The sequence below is a fragment of the Salmo trutta genome, chromosome 21 (assembly GCF_901001165.1).
Source record: "Salmo trutta chromosome 21, fSalTru1.1, whole genome shotgun sequence".
NCBI lineage: Eukaryota > Metazoa > Chordata > Actinopteri > Salmoniformes > Salmonidae > Salmo > Salmo trutta.
In genome coordinates this window covers 9842840-9861405 of record NC_042977.1, presented here as the reverse complement: position 1 = coordinate 9861405, position 18566 = coordinate 9842840, and the positions used below count along the sequence as shown (strand labels likewise).

The 18566-nt window shown below is 42.1% G+C and overlaps 1 protein-coding gene and 1 long non-coding RNA gene across 5 annotated transcripts; one reads left to right on the top strand and one right to left on the bottom strand.

Annotated features, from left to right (window-relative positions):
- Positions 1-1782: 1782 nt before the first annotated feature.
- Positions 1783-16009, top strand: LOC115156633 (discoidin domain-containing receptor 2). 4 transcript variants are annotated; one of them, XM_029704147.1, is made up of 18 exons: positions 1783-2181; positions 4130-4194; positions 4267-4361; positions 6351-6453; positions 6706-6949; positions 7321-7468; positions 7891-7993; positions 8480-8663; positions 9053-9296; positions 9495-9563; positions 10018-10154; positions 10586-10793; positions 11139-11368; positions 11561-11715; positions 12698-12898; positions 13208-13442; positions 13548-13697; positions 14998-16009. In XM_029704147.1, exons 3-18 carry the CDS (start codon positions 4289-4291, stop codon positions 15130-15132), a joined length of 2619 nt encoding a protein of 872 aa, XP_029560007.1. In that variant the 5' UTR covers positions 1783-2181; positions 4130-4194; positions 4267-4288; the 3' UTR covers positions 15133-16009. The 4 variants fall into 4 exon arrangements, with proteins under 4 accessions (XP_029560007.1, XP_029560004.1, XP_029560005.1 ...); XM_029704144.1 differs by having other exon boundaries at positions 7891-8002; XM_029704145.1 differs by lacking the exon at positions 4130-4194 and having other exon boundaries at positions 7891-8002.
- LOC115156635 (uncharacterized) lies at positions 15765-16998 on the bottom strand. The gene is made up of 2 exons (XR_003868299.1): positions 16700-16998; positions 15765-16408 (listed from the first exon to the last, which is right to left on the bottom strand). It is a non-coding gene; the product is annotated as an uncharacterized LOC115156635 (long non-coding RNA).
- Positions 16999-18566: the final 1568 nt, after the last annotated feature.

The window sequence follows — 18566 nt, the reverse complement described above, 5'->3', positions numbered from 1 at the left end:
GCCAGAGATAACATGAAGTGTTGTTTTGTTAGATAAAATCCTTTTTCATATCCTAAAAAGGTCCATATATCACGCACGATTGATTTTGTATTTCCACTCGTTCAATTTGCAAAGAAAGGAATCGGTGAAAATCTCACCCTAAACGTTGTTTGAAGGAGACAAATGACGTTCGTATCTACTCCTCAGAGATCCTAGAAGGTAACAAGACTTCACTATTTCATTAGGGGTGTAGTATATCCTATAGGACACCCTATTTGGTCAGAGAGCAACGCCTTCATGGCACGCCGATGACGCGGGCGTCCATCTCTTGAATGACTGTATCTTTGTCAAATAAGCACTAATCAGGGTCAAACAAAGCTAGCTAGATAGCCAATTAGCTGAGCTTCACGGGAGTATCTGGAAACCATATATATGTCGTAAAATGTAGCTTCTAACGACAGCATGCCTTTTCATTTTGGACAGAAATTATAAGGATATTGAGAGTTATGAAGTTATGAAAACTGGTTGTTTTGCACATTTTGAACTTCTAATATGGCTACTAATACTTGGAAAGCTAAATCAAAGTATACAGATTTGACGATATTCTTGCAGAAAAATGGAATATGAATGCGAACGTCTGCTTCACGATTTGTCCAAATGTACCTGGGGACTTCACACTAAAAGTCTTGTTGTCCACTCATTTTTCAAGTTATCCATCTGAAACTTTTCACATACACTGCTGCTATTTTGTGGACACTATCGGAATTACAACCAGAGTGATGGCTACAACTATGACCTTTCTCTTGCATTTCAAAGATGGTGGTTGAAAAAGACCGGTTGGTTTTTTCTTTGTATTTTCTTCTACCAAATCTATTGTGTTATATTCTCCTACAATTTACATTTCCACAAACGTCAAAGTGTTTCCTTTCAAATGCTACCAAGAATATGCATATCCTTGCTTCAGGCCCTGAGCTACAGGCAGTTAGATTTGGGTATGTCAATTTAGGTGAAAATTGAAAAAAGGGGGCTATCCCTAAGAAGTTTTAATAGAAGCCATCACTCTGTTTTCTCATGATATTGCTTAGCCTATAGAAGTGTTGTGCAACATGAGCTCATGGGTTCTCATGAAGTGTTTGATTAGATTTCCGATCACATTTGCATTGATTTCAGAGTGACAATTGAGTGGTGAGTACCAGCCTTCTAATTACCATCAGCAACATCAGAGCTTGGAGAAGCCCAATTATCATGACTAAACGGTCAAGAAAAATTTGACTGCCTTCATGCCACTTGACCGCTGGTGTGGCGGTAATACAGTCACTGTAACAGCGCTAGGCGCAACTCAATATTAGGAAGGTGTTCCTAATGTTTTGTACACTCAGTGTATTTAATATATATATTTTTTTATTTTTTGTTGTTGGGGGGCCTCCTAGCGGTCAGGGGCCCTAAGCGACCGCTTATGTCAATTATGCCTGGAGCCGTCCCTGCTGCCCTCTCATGGTAAACTCCATTACTGAACTGTGGCAGTTCCAGGTCAGTGTCTCAATTCATGCTAAATTGGCACGAGCTGAACACAAAAGAACCACTGTTGAAAAACTGGTGCGATCCACTCACTGCTGTCAGTAAACAAAGAGTGGACATTACTATTTTTATACAGTTGAAAAAAAGATCAATAACACTTCATTAAAAAGCAGAACAAGGAGAATTCAAGTTCAGTCAGACATGATTTGACTTCTCTGTCCAGCAATGTTTCTTTTTTTGGTCTACATTCTGCATGATATTTTTAAAAGCCCTATAAAACACCATCACTCCCACAGTAATGAACAGGTTTCCACAGGATGAATGTAAACTCGGGTCCTTCTTCAGTAGCACTTGGCTGCTCAACAGAAGCCTGCTCTAAACTAACTCCCTTACAGCTCTCCAGGCCATAATTGAAACCTTATGTGCATCAGGTGGAATTCTGGGGCTTTTTGGCGTCACACCAAAGAATCCCAGAGTGTGTTATTTTTATTTCATTTTTTTTCCATTTCTCTTTCCACTAGCGAGAGAGCTTACTTTTACATCAGCCCTTTTCCTCCTTCTTTCCCAGAAAGTCTATCCCGGGAAGAAAGTATATTACAGTGTAATAGACTTTGGAATTTTATCCAGTCGATTATGGAATAATATTCCCCTGGACTACTAAGGATTTTGGGAAGGCAGTGAAAAGTAAGTGTGGTCATTATTCTCTCCTCGATTACTCTTACATTTATAGAACGTCATTTGGAATTGTATTTTGACACTGCTAGTAGCCACGTTTCGGTGACAGCTATGGGTATATTTGTCATCAATGAAATTGAAAGCTGAGAAAAGTTGAGCTGGTACCTCCCAACTTGATTGACATGTAAATATAAATAAGTTGTTTAACAAAAATAAGTTATTTTCCATTAGATACTAGTTCACAATTTTTGGGTTATTTTATTTGTTTGAGGAAAAAGTGGAATTCCATTCTCTTCTAATGATTGACTTTATTTTAATGTATTTATGTTTATTTTGATACTTTATTTGAATACACTAGTAACCTGACCTGCCAGTGCCAGTGTCAGTATTAACATGTAAGTGACACACGGACATTAACATTATCAGTATATTAGCCATGGTGGATATGACCTAAACGCCAAGTTTTTTTTCTAATTACACATTATTATAACTAGGGCCCAGAGTTTTCTGACCTGACCAGAGGAAAACTCCTGACCCTACACATACACACACCCAACTGAAGTAGAGAGCAGTCCGAGTTGAGCATGATGAAATAGGCCTAACGCAGGACAGGACCACACAAAAGCACAAAGGCAGCACTTTACAGCAAGGATCCGTGGGCATCAGATAGCGTCCATGTGAATTCACCAACTCACCAGGGCTATACAGAACCACACAGTCAGTACTTTTCCCCCCCCACTCACATTTTTGGGGTAAACTCACCACATAAATTACTGAAAGTACAGGAGGGTAGCCATGTAGCGCATATTTGTGCAGTAGGCATATTTCACCGAGACATTTACAGGCCTTTTAAAAGATAAATAAGCGTTGGGGACTTATACTGCATGCACTGTGGATGGAAGGGTAGTCAATTACCTGAGTAGACCGTACAAGGGGGTCTCTGTGTATGTCTGCTGCTGGTTGGAACCAATGGCTTAGATAGGTGCATAATCTTAGAACGTTTTTAGGGGGTCTTCTTTGTATACTGTATGCGTTGTATGGTTGAGGTCCATTCCATTTCAACTCCATAAAGAGCGAATTGAAAATACTAATGGCGAATGGATGCCTGTTTTCATTCCTTGAATTGAATTTCAATTCATATCCTGAATTGACTGGGTTGAAATGGAATTGACCCTACCCTGATGCATTGGATCAATCAATCTAGCGACTGATCGATAAATCAATCAATCTTCATCATTATACCGAAGGGACATTTTAGTTCTTGGCAGGAGACATTAAAGTGGTAAAATATATTAATCATAAATGAAGAGTTTATTTCCAAAATGCTATAAACACCAATTTTTCACATTTGTGTTTTTTCATCAGAAATGATTGCTTGTGGCTTAAACACACCTTCATGTGTGTTTAAAAAATTACTGGTCTCAGATTTTTAATTCATAGATTTTAGATGTGTAGATGTTTTTGCTAAACTCTATAGCCTATATCCATTGTTTAGCTGGAATGGAATGTTCGTATCCTGTAAATTTGAATGTTATATGTGGTTGTCTCACATTAAGATGAATGCACTTACTGTAATTTGCTCTGGATAAGAGCATCTGCTAAATGACTATAATGTCAAATGTAAATGTTGTACATACAGATCTCATATTACTGTATTAAATTATAAAAATATATAATAATAATATTGAATTTCTTTTTCGTTATTTGTTACATTTGACTGTGTAAAACGTAGCAGTATTACTTATTGCTCTTAGAATGAGGCGGATATATAGCATTTAGCAAAAACCCGGATTATTTGTCTCTGAAATGAAACCATCAAGTGACATATTTTAAACAAACACATCTCTGTCATTGAACATCTCCATGCCTTTATTAGACTGTGAAAAAAAACCACCAATCTCTTTCATAATTTCTTTCAACAATAAAAGCTAATTTACCAACATTTCTATTTATATAGAGAAAAAGTCAAGATTAGAGAGAAGGCTAGCATTGACCAACGGATGGTACAAGTACAACCCCTACGTAAGTGACATTCCATACATATTGTGGTTGCTGCTGTTGTTGTCATACTGAACTTGTGAACCATTCTGTCAGGTGTTCAGCTCCTGCCTCTGAGATGAAGGCTCTACAGATAAGACATTGTCTCCTGCTACTCCTCCTCACTGCTGTAAGGACCCAAGTTAACCCAGGTACTGTACACGAAGGTCGACTCATAGCCTTTTCACACTATCAGAGCTGCACTGTGCTGGCTTAGATGCCCTCTCCAGCAATGGTCCCAGCAACTACAGTGGGTGTGTAACCAGGCCAAGACAGTACAGCTTGACTTGGTTGACTCAGTCATCTGAAAAGGATGTTAAGTGTTTTGTTAACTCATTTTAAGATGTTACATGTTCATGTCACGTCTCGGCATTTTCTAAAGCCTTTATTTATATGGTACATACTGAAGGGGGTATTACCGCATTGTAGTCAAGTCAAGATGTTGACATGATCGAGATACCAGCACGCCGTAATAGCTAGGTGGGCTGGTTAGGTCATCGCCGTCAATGTGTGTGTGTGTGTGAGCGCGCGTGTGTGGGGTTTAGCCATTGGTCGATTGGTCAGAAAGCAAATATGTGAGAACAGGAAAACCATTCACAGGCTGGGGGCATTCAGGAAATGTCTGAAAAAGCTGTAGGGGCAGGAGAAAAAGGCTTCTGGAGGTATGGAGTGAGCTGCTGGTGTGTGCGTGTGCGTGTGTGTGTGTGTGTGTGTGTGTGTGTGTGTGTGTGTGTGTGTGTGTGTGTGTCTGTGTGCGTACGTCTGTGTCAGTGCTAAGGAGCTGGGTGACAGGAGAGGCACTCATTCATAACCTACCTCTCCTGGACTTTTCCACTTGAAATAGTTTCACTGTATAAAGCGTATTTTGTCCACAAGCTCTCAAAGTCTATTTCTATGTTTCAGTGTTACTTTGAGTTGTAAGCAGATCCAGAATGAAGGGTAATAGGCAGGTACAGTAAGAGTAGGACAGAGTCAACAGTTATGCATGATAAGTTAACTACATCTACCTACATGTACATATTACCTCAATTACCTCGACTAACCGGTGCCCCCACACATTGACTCTGTACCGGCACCCCCTGTATATAGCCTCACTATTGTTATTTTTACTGCTACTCTTTAATTATTTGTTACTTTTATTTTTTGGCATTTAATTTTTTTACTTAGAAATGTTTTACTTAACACTTAATTTCCTTAGAATGGCATTGTTGGTTAAGGGTGTGTAAATAAGTATTTCACTGTAAGGTCTACACCTGTTGTATTCATGCGCATGTGACAAATAAAATGTGATTTGATTTGATCACTGACACAGTAGGCAAAGAAGCCATTTGGTCTCACACAAACACATACACACACACTTCAATCGCTGTTTTAACAGCTCATGGTTTTTCTATTTCTTGCAGGGTAGCCTAGTGGTTAGAGCGTTGGATTAGTAACCGAAAGGTTGCAAGTTCAAATCCCCGAGCTGACAAGGTACAAATCTGTCTTTCTGCCCCTGAACAAGGCAGTTAACCCACTAGGCCGTCATTGAAAATAAGAATTTGTTCTTAACTGACTTGCCTAGTTAAATTAATAAATGTTGTTTTAAACCGCCGTAATAATATCTTCAGCAATTAGAGTTTTACATTTAAAAAATAAATACAATTCCAATGGTTACAGCTCTAAGTCTAAAACTATCTGTGGCTTTGGCTCTGGTACAAATGATAGAAAAACAGATGCAAAATAAAGAGGAGGAAAACTAAAGGGGCCCCTCCCTACTCTTTTTGCTTGGACTGGCACCTACATAGTGATGCCTCTGTTTCAGTGGAGGGGCCTCCCAGGCCTAAAGGAAGAAGCTGGGGGAGGGTTGTGCCCTGTCCACTTCAGTTCTGACTCAATCCAGATCCTACCAAATGCATGTGCAGTGTGGCACACTCATGGACTTCGGGAATACGTTCCCGTGCATAGATACACACACACACACACACACACACACACACAAACGCACACACCAAACATCTCAGAGACTTGTTGATGACATGAGTTGAATCTGTTTCATTTGCCATTGTCATAGCTTTTAACTAGGTCCTGGAGTTTTTCCCTGGTCAGGAAAAACACATGGCCCTATAAACATGCATCTGTAACACTGCATCTGCTTTTAGGTGTGTGTCGGTATCCTCTGGGTATGACTGGAGGACAGATTCTTGATGAGGATATCTCTGCTTCTAGTCAGTGGTCAGAGTCTACAGCAGCAAGATATGGCAGGTATGCTATCCGCATTGTCACCATATTGTAGACGCATACACACTCTAAACTCTTTTCCATCAGGTAATCAGAATACTGACTGTACTGTCTGAGTGAAGGCAAGATTGCCTGCCTATTGCCCTTCACCAATCCAACCTTGTCAGATCAGTGATTCCTTAAAATAAGGGAGGAAGGCATTTTTATTATTCAATTCACTAAATATTCCCTTCTACTCCTACTACTTCCTCCCTTCCTTCCCCCTCTCCTCCTCAGATTGGACTTTGACGATGGAGACGGTGACGGGGCATGGTGCCCTGACATCATGGCAGAGACGGACGCAGGCGGACCGAAGGATTTCCTCCAGGTGGATCTGCGTTCGCTGCACTTCATCACGCTCGTGGGCACCCAGGGTCGCCACGCCGACGGCATGGGCAATGAGTTTGCCCAGCGCTACCGCATCAAGTACAGCCGCGACGGCAGCCGCTGGGTGGCCTGGCACGACAGGAAAGGCAGGCAGGTGAGCAGATGCAAGCTAGTGTCCATACTACCAGAATCCATTCTGACTCTGCTTTCAATGTTTTTCCAATGTTGATTCAATGTCCTTTTGTTCTCTGGGCTGGGTTCAAATAGTATGAGTTTTCTTTCAAATACTAGTGTTTGATTGAGCCAGCCTGGAGTGCCAGTTGGGGCTCAACTGTTGGGCTGGGTTTTCACTTTTGGGACGACTCCATTGGTTGTACAATCTTGCTTTGTGATTGGTGTGACTTTTCTATAACTTCCATTCTTGTCTGGCTGTATTTGTTGTCGTTCGATGTTTAGTGACTGTAGTTTTTGGATGATGATGATGATGATGATGATGATGATGCCCTTTCCTGTTCCTGTCTGCAGGTGATCGAGGGGAACATGAATGCCTATGACGTGGTGCTGAAGGACCTAGAGCCACCCATCATTGCCCGCTTCGTACGCTTCATGCCAATCACAGACCACTCCATGATCGTGTGCATGAGGGTAGAGCTCTATGGCTGTGAATGGCTAGGTCAGACACACTACAGTACATCCTATATCTAATCTCATCCTATCCTATCCTATATCGAATCCCATCCTATCCTATCCTATATCTAATCCCATCCTATCCTACAGCCTATATTTAATCCCATCCTATCCTACATCCCATATCCTATATCTAATCCCATCCTATCCAATATCTAATCCCATTCTATCCTACATCCTATATCTAATCCCATCCTACATCCTATATTTAATCCCATCCTATCCTACATCCTATATCTAATCCCATCCTACATCCTTTCCGTATATGAAACTGAAAGAAAAGAGAATAGTCTAGATGCTCCCAGAGTTGGAATGTAAAGCAAAATTTAGACCAGGCTGATGTAAAATGGCCACTGTCATTGATTGTGACCTTTCCTTTGACCTGTCCCTGGCTGTGTGTTATTGCAGATGGCCTGGTGTCCTACAGTGCTCCGGCCGGCCAGGAGATGACCTACAGAGGCCTAGACGTCCACCTCAATGACTCGGTCTACGATGGATCCATGGGTCTACAGTCAGTTGGGTTTGTTTTAGTATATTTGTACTTCAACAGTGGCATTTTCTAAGTACAAAACTGTTAAGAAGCGTTAAATGGTCCACATCCTGAGTGACTCTGACCCGAAGGTACTATTTAACAAAGTTGTGAGCCATTCTTGGCCCCTGTGAAGATTCTGTGGACAACTCTTGTCACACTACTGAGCTAAGTGGAGCCAAGCTGTCCTGCCCTGGCCTGGTTTTGTATCCACCATGGTTTTTGGAACCGTGCAGAAAAGAACAATGTGAAAAGAAAATATCCAAGCCAGCACAATACGGTTCGGGTCAGTATGATAGTGTGAAATGATGACGTGTAAGACACAAGTGGAGTCAACACAGGCATGATAGCAACAAAGACCTTCTTTTTTCCTTTCTCCCCTCAGTATGAGTTAGGTATTAAGTGCCATGCTCAAGGGCACAACCGTAGTGGATGGGAGTAATGGTCCTGTCTCCTCTCTCCCCCCAGTATGGAGGAAGGCCTGGGCCAGCTGACTGACGGGACGTGGGGTCTTGATGACTTCCTCCACAGTCACGTGTACGGCGTGTGGCACGGATACGATTATGTGGGTTGGACCAATGAGAGCTTCCCTAAGGGCTACGTGGAGATGACCTTCGAATTTGACCGCGTCCGCAACTTCACCTCGATGAAGGTGAGAGGTCAACTAGTACAAAAGGAGGTGGAGGAGGATGTGGTTTTACCATGTTCCCAATGGGAAAAACTGGGAAAAACTGGTTGAAATTCTGGTTGTGTTGATGTCATTTCAGACCGACCATAACCTTGTGTCATTGGTTCACTCAGTAAGTGTGCAAGAGATACTGTATTCAGCCATATGTGGAGGTCTGTTTTGTCCTTCAAGAGTGGCTGAATATTTAGGCATATGTCCAACAACTTTAGCCTCCAATTGTTTCGTCATTGGCTGAATAGCACCTGGACTTCCAATTTGTACTTCTAACCATGCAGTGACAGTGTCAGACAGTATACCACAGTAGACTCTACTCTCAAGTGTTATAGTTGATAGTTCTCCTCCTCTCTCCGTAGGTGCACTGCAATAACATGTTCAGCCGCGGCGTGAGAATGTTTCGGCAGGCCTCGTGTTACTTCCGTACATCTGAGTTGGACTGGGAGTCCCAGCCAGTGACCTTACGTCTCCCGGTGGACCGGGTCAGCCAGAGCGCCCGGTTCATCACAGTGCCCCTGGGGGACCGCATGGCCAGCGCCATCAAGTGCCGCTTTGCCTTCAACGAGGCCTGGATGATGATCAGCGAGGTGGCCTTCCAGTCAGGTGAGACTTGAGAAGCCTGAGTCATGTTCAGTAGGGCTCACTGTAACAAAACATTTTTATAACAGGGAACGAACATCTTATTGTGTTTTAGTTCAGGTGGTGTCTCCCCGTCTCACTCTGTTTCAAAATAGATGATGACATTTCTCCTCTTTCTCCCTCTCTCTCTCTCTCTCTCTCTCCACCCACCCCCTCTTTCAGCAGGGACAGCAGTTTATAACACATCTCCGACTCCCCGCAAACGTGGCCACCCGACAAATGTTCTTCCAGGTTAGCTCCAGCTACGTTCTTACCTATTTTGTCTTCGCCAACCCTGTCTCCTTTTGCATTCAATAGTGCCCTCTGCTGCCTGTTCTTAAAATGCTGTTGCATTAATTATGACGAATAGAGGTTAGTTACAGTGAAATACGAGGGAAATTACAACAGCATTAATGAATGATAAATACAAAACTTACTGGGGATGACATTATAAGGAGTTTTTATGAAAACCTTACATGTGATGTGAGCACTAAACGTCTTGATGACAACCCTTTCTTGTAATAAATATTATAATGCCATAAAATGTTTCAAGCTGTCAAATCTTTGTATCCTCCACTCCTTCAGTGAGGGATCTTGGATTCTTCGCTCCAATGCGCTTTGACAGGGAGGTAAGGAATTGAGCAAACAAGGACGGAGGAAGCAACGAAGCTCTCTGTTAAATATTTTATACCTTCTGGTACATTAGGAGATGACCCCATCCACAAAGTGGATGAAAGCAACACCCGGATCCTGATTGGCTGCCTGGTGGCCATCATCGTCATCCTTTTGGCCATCATAGTCATTATTCTGTGGCGCCAGGTCTGGCAGAAGATGCTAGAGAAGGTATGTAACAGATTTTTATTCTCTGAGGTGTCAGGGTCATTAGGGTTGATCTAATAGCTACGAGGAAATGTCTCTGTCTTGTTATAAAATAAATACTGCTGTCAGGCTAAAAAGGAAGTCAGAAACTAAGACTGCAAATGACACTGATCATTTAAAAAAAACAAATTTTTACCTCAAGTGTTTCTTAATTAGCTGTAATGTATCCCCTGACATTGATTTGCATGGCCTCTTAGCTAAACTTCAACACAAGATTACAACATCTGTCAATGTTTGACTTGGTGCCAACCACAGCGTTAGAAAAGCTAGATGCACCTCTTATCTTTGCCATTGATTGCTTCTGTTGTCCCAAGAGCGCCCTCTAGCGTTTCTCTGTGCCGCCACCAAACATTACAACACACACATCTTCTAACAGTAACTACCCTTCCCTCCAGGCTTCGCGGCGTATGCTAGACGACGAGCTGTCGGCCCGTCTGGCTGTCCAAACCCAGGCCTTCTCCTTCCACCGCTCATCCCAGTCCAGCGGGGATGGCTCCAACTCCACCTACGAGAGGATCTTCCCCCTCTGCTCCTCTGACTACCAGGAGCCCTCCCGCCTCATCCGCAAGCTGCCCGAGTTCTCCCAGTCCACTGAGGAGCTGGGTGAGTGGATTAAAGGGAAAGTACAATCCAAAATCAAAGTTTAACAGATGTTTTCAGACTTCAGCGATGGTGAGGGACTTGGACTAATCTTGACGTTAGACTTCTTTTGAGGTGTGAAAAAAATATGACAAACTTTGATTTTGGAGTGTTATGTCCCTTCAAGCTAGTGTTTCTCAAATAGTGGGTATATTGAACCCTAATTACTTTTGGGTTGTGGCTTATTAAGACAGGCCTGTGGCTAGAAATATCAGGGTTGTTAACTTGGAGGTTCACAAGAACATTTCAATGGTCTTGATCAGGTCACATCTTACTGAAGTGTGAACCTATGCTCTGTGTACTCCACAGCAGGGACAAGCTCCTCCTCCAGACCACCCCAGGCCTGTGGATCAGACGGGGCTCCCCACTATGCCGAGGCAGACATTGTGAGCCTGCAGGAGGGGACTACGGGCAGCAACACCTACTCCATCACGGCCGTCAACATGAGTCTGCTCTCTGGGAAGGACACGGCCATGAGGGAGTTCCCCAGGGACAAGCTCACCTTTAAGGAGAAACTGGGAGAGGGACAGTTTGGAGAGGTATGGATTAAAACTGGGGATAAAGGGAATGTTGTGTGTGAGTGTGTGTGTGTGTGTGCGTGCGTGCGTGTGTGCGTGTGTGTGTGCAAAAATGCAGGAAAGCAATTAAAAATAACAAAAGTCAGATGACTCTTGCTTTCTTGCTAGACAGATGAAACATCAATAGTAAAATGCCTTTGTTTCTTCCCACAGGTGCACCTGTGTGAGGCAGAGGGCATGCAGGACATTGTGGAGAAGGATCCGTCTGAAGCGGTCAATGACCTTTCTAATGAGGTAGAGGGCAGCGATGACACACCTATTCTGGTGGCTGTGAAGACATTGAGGGAGGACGCCAACAAGAACGCAAGGTGAGAGCACTGGATCTGGAACTGTTTCCATGACAACTGTACTGCCTTAAGTACAAGAGCCACATGATTTACAGTATGGAAAATTACTTTTGTGATCTGCATGAGAACAACGCTTGTTCTTGCCTCATCTTTCACTTTGTGTTCTTGGTGTCTTGCCATTGGCCAGTTGTAACAGAGAATGTGTTCACAATAATCTACCAAGTAAGAATAAGTAAATTGACCAATCAACAAATGGAAAGAGCACTATATTTCCCTATTTAGCCAGTTGTCACCTCGGTTACCATCCGTTGTAACAGGAGTGACTTTTTGAAAATAAAACTACAAGGTAAAGTGTGACAGGCAGGTGTCACAGACGTTATTATCTTATGTCACACCAATGACTTCCTGAAGGAGAAACTATCTGTGCAACTCAATGTAAAGTGTGACTAGCACTCTCTCTCTCTACTACACCTGCTGTCTCGACCTCTGAATGCTCGGGTATGAAAAGCCAACTGACATTTACTCCTGAGGTACTGACCTGTTGCACCCTCTACAACCACCGTGATTGTTATTTGACCCTGCTAGTCATCTATGAACGTTTGAACATCTTGAAGAAGAATCTGACCTTAATGGCTATGTATAATCTCCACCCGGCACAGCCAGAAGAGGACTGGCCACCCCTCAGAGCCTGGTTCCCCTCTAGGTTTCTTCCTTGGTTCCTGCCTTTCTAGGGAGTTTTTCCTAGCCACCGTGCTTCTACATCTGCATTGCTTGCTGTTTGGGGTTTTAGTCTGGGTTTCTGTACAGCACTTTGTGACATCTGATGATGTAAAAAGGGCATTATAAATACATTTCATTGATTGGTTTACTAGCAGGTGTCTGTTATTGTCCAGTGTTAGTTACAGGAATGACGTATTGGAGGAGAAACTACACGGTATACTTGTGCAACTTAATGGAAAGTGTGACTGGAAGATGTCATAGCCGTTACCACCTCGTCTTACAGGAATGACTTCCTGAAGGAGATCAGGATCATGTCTCGGCTGAGGGACCCTAACATCGTCAGCCTGCTGGCAGTGTGTGTGGAGAGCGACCCCCTCTGCATGATCACGGAGTACATGGAAAATGGAGACCTTAACCAGTTCTTGTCCAGCCATCAATTGGACGAAGTGGAGGAGATACAATCTAGTGTCAAAGCCACGGTCAGGTACGTTACATCTGCATAATTTTACTAGATAATGACATCCCCGATTAGGGTTATTTATGAAAGGGGATACTGTAATCATAACAATAATTAATTTTCTTATTTTTTATTTATCAAGTAAATCTTTTAATATAGTTCATAACAGTATGCGGAAACCGATGCAATAGCAGTATTAAAAACTTTGTCATGCCAACACTTTAAAATTAGCTAAAATGTTATTGTCTGACCACATACTCTTGCCCTCTCTTTGTCATTATATTTAAAAAAAAGTTCAGAGTTCAATTACTTTTCAATACTCTCATATCCTCTTAGCTATAGCAACCTGATGAGCATGGCTACACAGGTAGCCTCTGGAATGAAGTACCTGTCCTCTCTCAACTTTGTCCACCGTGACCTGGCCACGCGCAACTGTCTGGTGGGCAAGAACTACACCATCAAGATTGCTGACTTCGGCATGAGCCGGAACCTGTATCGCGGTGACTACTACCGTATCCAGGGGCGGGCCGTTCTTCCTATTCGCTGGATGTCATGGGAGAGCATCCTATTGGTGAGGAGTTTTGGAGAGAGCTGATAATGTTCTGTCGCATGTAGTTTTCAACCAAACATGTTTCCCTGTGTTTAGATATGTGTCAAATGACTGTGTCTTTCCCAGGGTAAGTTCACCATGGCCAGCGACGTGTGGGCTTTTGGCGTGACTCTGTGGGAGATTCTGACCCTGTGTGAAGAGCAGCCCTACTCGCAGTTTTCCGACGAGCAGGTCATCGAGAACACCGGCGAGTTCTTCAGGGACCAGGGCAAGCAGGTGACTACACACTAGTGTATTTACTTCACTCTTAGAAAAAAGGGTTCCAAAAGGGTTATTCGGCTGTTCCAATAGGAGAGCCCTTTTTGGTTCCAGGTAGAACCCTTTTGGGTTCCATGTAGAACCCTCTGTGGAAAGGGTTTTACATGGAACCCAAAAGGGTTCTACCTGGAACCAAAATTGGTTTCCTATGGGGACAGCTAAGAACCCTTTTAGGTTGTAAATAGTACCTTTTGTACCGGTGTATGGTGTATGGCTACCACATTACTATGTCGGCTACCACATGTTTACTATGTCGGCATGCAATCAGCACTGTTCTATGGCAGCAATATGTGTACATGCAACAAAATGGGTTTAGAACCAGGTTTGTCAGTCTACATGACTAAATATTCTGTTAGGTTGCTGCTCAGCTAAATGTCTTGGAGCTAGCTTAGTCTCACATGGAACCCAAACCGGCTGCGCACGTGCGCCATCGTGCGTTATCGTGCATAAATGTATTTTGTCCCCCTACACCAAACGCGATCACGACATGCAGGTTAAAATATCAAAACAAACTCTGAACCAATGACATTAATTTGGGGACAGGTCGAAAAGCATTAAACATGTATAGCAATTTAGCTAGTTAGCTTGCACTTGCTAGCTAATTTGTCCTATTTAGCTAGCTTGCTGTTGCTAGCTAATTAGTCTCTAATTTGTAATTTGTCAACATTGAGTTGTTATTTTACCTGAAATGCACAAGGTCCTCTACTCCGACAATTAATCCACACATTAAATGGTCAACCGAATCGTTTCTAGTCATCTCTCCTCCTTCCAGGCTTTTTCATCTTTGAACTTATATGGTGATTGGCATCTACACTTTCATAGTATTACCACGACAACCCGCAAAACAGTTTGTCTTTCAATCACCCACGTGGGTATTACCAATGAGGAGATGGCATGTGGGTACCTGCTTCTATAAACCAATGAGGAGATGGGAGAGGCAGGACTTTCAGCGCGATCTGCGTCAGAAATAGGAATGATTTCTATTTTAGCCCTTGGCAACGCAGACACTCGTTGGCGCGCGCGAGCAGTGTGGGTGCAATAATTGAATAACATGGATTTCTACATTTATTTTGCAACGCTCACGCACGCGACATGTCCAGTCTGGTCAGCATGTTACGGTTTACTCATTGTTGGGGTTGACAGACATGCACTGTGTGTTGTTCTATGAGTGAAATATGTGTGACAAAATATCCCAAATCTGGTCATTTTGTAAAAATGTGTTTTTCCTGTAATTTCCTAAAATGTTGTTTCTTCTTAGGTGTACCTGCCGAGGCCTGCCTGTTGCCCTGATGCGGTCTATAGCAGCCTGATGCTGGGTTGCTGGAGGAGGAATGCCAAACAGAGACCCACTTTTCAGGAGATATACAGCCAGCTTGGGGAGAGCCAGGAATAGCAGCTCATATATAGACCAGAGTGCTCTGGGGTAAAAGTTCCCCTAGGTATAGATTTAGGATCAGCTTCCCCTGTTAAACAGACTGAAGATCAGCGTTTAGGGGCAACTTTATCCTACACTTCACCCTTTTTTGTAACATGGACCAACATCTATGGTCCTTCTACATTCAAGGGACGGCAAAGTATGGTCCTTCCTCTTTTGAAGACCCCGTAAATTAGAACTAGCACGTGAGAACTGACTGAAAACTGCATGCAATGTTCTATTCATCTCTCTCTCTCTCTCTCAGCCTTTTTCTCTCTCAATTTGAGTCCCTATCTCTATTCGCCAGAGCCATGTATATTTATATTAACAATATCTATTGCACACTATGAAAACACCACCTCTCTCTCTCTCTCCCTCTGTCTTGCTCCATCTCTCTCTCGTTCTCTCTCTCTCTCAATCACAATCTAGTTTATAGGGTGGGGGACAGTTCTGTAAAAAATTATTCATTATGTCTGTGATGATAAAATGTAGGAATGCTGTGTCAGATTGTGCACACCAGGAAATGTAATGTTGTTTATAATCTTCTATGATGAAGATAATAATAATGTGTAGAAAGTCTCCTTTTGGACTCAGATATTCAAGAATGTATCTGTTTGATAGGTTTTTCTTTATTCAGTTGATGTTGTGAAATGTGTTGTATTTTGTCAAAGATAAATAATCCTTTTAGTTAATTTTGTGCTTTGAAATAGTGCAACTTCATACTTAAAACCTGCATTTCTATTGTTCATGCAAGTTTTATACTCTAATTAGACAGGCCTAATTATGGTTTCAGTGAATTTACTGAACATTCTTCAATGTTCAAAACAATTTTAAAAACGACAATAAAATGTTCAAATAAAAAAAGATGATGCAGATTATTCCTCTTTTCCTCTGCCTTAGCAACTCAGTGAGCCTGAAAAAGAAAGACAAAAACAGAAGTAGAAAAAAAACATGTAATTCACAACTTTTTCTTTTCAATATTCTGTATTGACGGGATGTATTGCTACAATATTTGAGAAATGAAATACAGAGTAAAAGTACAAGAGAGTGCTTAGTAATGCTAAAAGGCTTCTACTTTCCTCTGCCCTCTCTCAGTGCTCTCCGGAGTCCCTGGAAGTCCTGTAATCTTCTTCCTCCCACATGTAGCAGTGGAAAGGCTAGAGGGGGTCATCACTGATAGGAATCTGTAGTTTACCAGGGGCTTCAGCCAGCAGTGTGCAATCCTAAGGGGCCACAGAGCTCACTGGCAGCTCTCCTGGGGAGATGGAGGGAACCCCAGATGATCCGTTAGGGAGGTTTAACTCCTTTAGAATAATATGCATGGATGCTTTGTCAAGGACCTGGCCAATGATCTAGTTAGCCAGACAGATTATGGAGTCATGTGAAGCACAATATAATAGTTTTGAGGCTGCTTATTGAAGTGAAGCTTCCACTGAGTGATGATGGCAGGGAGCTATCGATGTCATATGCAGCATACTCATCACCCAATGACCTTATTGGTGAGAGAGAAGATGGTGCCATGTTGGGCCCCAAATTCTACATGTACCTCTGTCTTAGGGAGGTCCATGGCGGACAGTTTCAGTTGCATTTTGAGAAGTTGGTTCCAACGTGAAACTCATCAAGGTAAGAAACCTTCCGGTTGGTAGGAGCGGATCTCAGGTGAGATCCGGTCTGAAAGAAACGTCATGGCAACACAAACAAAAATCTGGATACGAGAAAGGATTTTGGCATTATAAATGGGGTTATTCTCATTCATGGCATGATCTGTTTTACTATCAGATATTATCAACTGAAAAGTGTTGAAATACTCTACCGTTCAAAAGTTTCAGGTCACTTAGAAATGTCCTTGTTTTTGAAAGAAAAGCTAATTTTTTGTCCATTAAAATAACATCAAACTGATCTACAGTGTAGACATTGTTAAGTGTTGTATATGTCTATTGTAGCTGGAAACGGCAGATTTTTAATGTAATATCTACATAGGCGTACAGAGGCCCATTAGAAGCAACCATCACTCCTGTGTTCCAATGGCACATTGTGTTAGCTAATCCAAGTTGATAATTTTAAAAGCCTTATTGATCATTAGAAAACCCTTTTGCAATTATGTTGGTACAGCTGAAAACTGTTGTTCTGATTAAAGAAACAATAAAACTGGCCTTCTTTAGACTAGTTGGGTATCTGGAGCATCAGCATTTGTGGGTTTGATTACAGGCTCAAAATGGACATAAACTGAGACCTTTCTTCTGAAAGTCATCAGTCTATTCTTGTTCTGAGAATATGGCCAAGAAACTGAAGATCTCGTACAACGCTGTGTACTACTCCCTTCACAGAACAGCAAAAACTGTCTCTAACCAGAATAGAAAGAGGAGTGGGAGGCCCCGGTGCACAACTGAGCAAGAGGACAAGTACATTAGTGTTTAGTTTGAGAAACAGACGCCTCACAAGTCCTCAACTGGCAGCTTCATTAAATAGTACCCGCAAAACACCAGTCTCAACGTCAACAGTAAAGAGGCGACTCCGGGATGCTGGCCTTCTAGGCAGAGTTCCTCTGTCCAATGTCTGTGTTCTTTGCCCATCTTAATATTCTATTTTTATTGGCCAGTCTAATATGGCTTTTTCTTTGCAACTCTGTAGCTAACGTAGCTACTAGCACAACATGCCATTGGAACACAGGAGTGATGGTTGCTGAAAATGGGTCTCTGTACGCCTATGTAGATATTCTATTAAAAATCTGCCGTTTCCAGCTACAATAGTCATTTACAACATTAACAATGTCTACACTGTATTTCTGATCAATTTGATGTTATTTTAATGGTTAAAAAATGTGATTTTCTTTTTTAAAAAAGGACATTTCTAAGTGACCCCAAACTTTTGAAAGGTAGTGTATATCAAGGCTATAACAGCAAATGTAAAATGCAGTGGTATAGTTAAACAGCAAACACAGCCCAAAGTTTCCTGGACCAAATTGTTCCACACTTTGATATTTTACATATCCTCTTTCTAGGCCTACTCAAAATGCTATTTTCTAATTAATTATAATATCTTATTTTTTTGATATATTTCAAATTCAAATGTTCTCCCCTGTTATGAAATCATTCTCCATATTTGAAAGTTAACATTTTTGGTGTAAAAGGCGCTGTCTTCGTTGTGTTAGTGAAGAGTTATGTAGACTGCTCTTTACTTAAATGATTCCATTCCTGATTGTGACAGTCATTGTCATATAATTCTGACCAGAGCCATACAGTACACACTGAGTGTACAAAACATCAGTAACACCTGCTCTTTACATGACATAGACTTACCGTGTGAATCCAGGTGAAAGCTATGATCCCTTAATGATGTCACCTGTTAAATCCACTTCAATCAGTATAGATGAAGGGGGGTGAAAGGTTAAAAGAGTTTTAAGCCTTGAGACA

What these genes read in the sequence shown, in the direction of transcription:
- LOC115156633 (XM_029704145.1), top strand. Translation starts at nt 4,289, where the DNA reads ATGAAGGCTCTACAGATAAGACATTGTCTCCTGCTACTCCTCCTCACT. An exon ending in AAGGACCCAAGTTAACCCAG is followed by an intron (nt 4,362 to 6,350) that starts GTACTGTACACG and finishes ATCTGCTTTTAG; the next exon opens with GTGTGTGTCGGTATCCTCTG. An exon ending in AGTGTCAAAGCCACGGTCAG is followed by an intron (nt 12,899 to 13,207) that starts GTACGTTACATC and finishes ATATCCTCTTAG; the next exon opens with CTATAGCAACCTGATGAGCA.